This window comes from Myotis brandtii, unplaced genomic scaffold (genome assembly GCF_000412655.1).
Source record: "Myotis brandtii unplaced genomic scaffold, ASM41265v1 scaffold227, whole genome shotgun sequence".
Taxonomy (NCBI): Eukaryota; Metazoa; Chordata; class Mammalia; order Chiroptera; family Vespertilionidae; genus Myotis; species Myotis brandtii.
In genome coordinates this window covers 128910-131162 of record NW_005358520.1, presented here as the reverse complement: position 1 = coordinate 131162, position 2253 = coordinate 128910, and the positions used below count along the sequence as shown (strand labels likewise).

At 40.6% G+C, this 2253-nt stretch overlaps 1 protein-coding gene across 7 annotated transcripts in view; it reads right to left on the bottom strand.

Moving 5' to 3' along the window:
* The window catches only part of GULP1 (GULP, engulfment adaptor PTB domain containing 1), a 101938-nt gene that overhangs the window by 27878 nt on the left and 71807 nt on the right, over positions 1-2253 (bottom strand). For all 7 annotated transcript variants that reach the window (XM_005866270.2, XM_005866267.2, XM_005866268.2 and 4 more), the window contains exon 4: positions 8-79. In XM_005866270.2, coding sequence (XP_005866332.1) covers positions 8-79 — 72 coding nt within the window. The remainder of the gene's footprint in view (positions 1-7; positions 80-2253) is intronic.

Below are 2253 nucleotides of genomic sequence, written 5' to 3'. Positions count from 1 at the left end.
CGCCTACCTTCAGCTTCCTCACGGCGTCCCGCACGACCTCGGTGCCTTTGGGCTGCTCCACCTCCGTGCTGCCGAGAAACTGAGAGAGGTCATCGGTGAGACGGGCTGTACCATCGCCTGGCGTCACACCATTAGGACTAAACCTGGCACAGTAGATGGATGCGGTTTCATGCAAACCCAAATCCCACTACACGGAAAAGTCATGCGCATTCTTTTAAATTCCATGAAAATGTCAATATATGATTTGATCACATAAATTCTTACTATTTAATTAATAAAACTCATCTACCTTTTAAAATACAAACTTTTAAAATACCCAATACCTACCATCCACCAAAGCTACAAGCCAAACTACATTAAAAAAATAACTAAACATACAGCCTGGCCAGTGTTGCTCAGTGGTTGAGCATTGGCCTATGAATTAGGAGGTCCCGGTTCAATTCCCGGTTCCCAGTCAGAACACATGCCTGGGTTGTGTGCTCGATCCCCAGTGTGGAGCATGCAGAAGGCAGCCAATCGGCGATTCTCTCTCATCATTGATGTTTCTACCTCTCTCGCCTTTTCCCTTTCTCCCCAAAGTCAATACAAATATATTTAAAAAAAAAATAAAACATAGATGATCTACAATTTTACTCTATTTTCAAATATACCTGAAGGGTGTTTAGTTAAAACATCTGTAATACTTTCAACAATAAAGATAAATTTAAAACAACAACAACAACACACAAAACAACAACTTGATCTATTCCAAAAAAAGTTTCATATTAATTAACACACTGCCATAAAATCTTCTATCCTGGGGAGAATTAATACCTCCTAAACAAAAGTCAGGTATCATAAAATGTTGAAGACCAATTCGAATTGAAATATGAGTATTTTCTTCTATAAAATATTTCTATATAAATAGCAAATGATCATTAAATTAAGTGTATGTAATTCCCCAAAGACATTTTTTGTGACATACTACCAATTACTAGTATACCCCAAAGTGAGTCATGAATTCGTCACTTCTTATATCAATAAGTGTGTATGTGTACACGTGTGCGTGTGCGTGTGTGTTTCTCTCTCATCATGGATGTTTCTACCTCTCTCTCCTTTGCCCTTTTTCTCCAAAGTCAATAAAAATGTATTTTAAAAAATAAAACATAGATGATCTGCAATTTTACTCTATTTTCAAATATACCTGAAGGGTTTTTAGTTAAAACATCTGTAATACTTTCAACAATAAAGATAAATTTAAAACAATAACAACAACACACAAAACAACAACTTGATCTATTCCAAAAAAAGTTTCATATTAATTAACACACTGCCATAAAATCTTCTATCCTGGGGAGAGTTAATACCTCCTAAACAAAAGTCCGATATCATAAAATGTTGAAGACCAATTCGAATTGAAATATGAGTATTTTCTTCTATAAAATATTTCTATATAAATAGCAAATGATCATTAAATTAAGTGTATGTAATTCCCCAAAGACATTTTTTGTGACATACTACCAATTACTAGTATACCCCAAAGTGAGTCATGAATTCGTCACTTCTTATATCAATAAGTGTGTATGTGTACACGTGTGCGTGTGCGTGTGTGTGCGCACTTCACATAAAATGATTAAGTACAACCCCCCCCTTTTAATTTAACTGTACTGGGGTAACATGAGTTGCTAACGTTACACAGTGTCAGGTGCACAAGGTCATCGCTGACATCCGTGTGCTCTGTTCTGGCCCCAGACGCCCAGCTTCCTGTCTCCACGCGCCTGACCCCCTTGCCCACTCCCCTCCCTCCATCCTCCCCCCTCCGTAACCTCTCTCTGTCGCCTGTACCTTTGAGCGTGTTTTGTTTGCTTTGTTAGTTTATTCGTTGCTTTTTGTTTTCTATCCACACATGAGTGAAATCATACAGCTTGTTCTTTTCGTGGCTAAGCACACCCTTTTGTGTATCAGCTCAGGGAACGGAAGGGAACACAACAGTAATGTCATAGTGTCTTTTAAAATCGCATTTACTCCTCCCGTCCTTCGTGAAATAAGTAACGACTACGGAAAGCAGACTCTGGGTTTTCAAACGGGCTCCCTGCCTCGCCTGCTGAGAAGCAGGGGGAGCAGGTTAGAACGGGCCATGCAGGGGCGCCGGCCGCATGAACCAGCCCCCGCGGGGCAGGGCTGGGCTGTGCTCATCAAGCTCACAGGGTCTCTGCACTCCCGCCTAAGGGACAGTTAGGACACATGGACAGCCAGCGAGACGGGAGCAGCAGG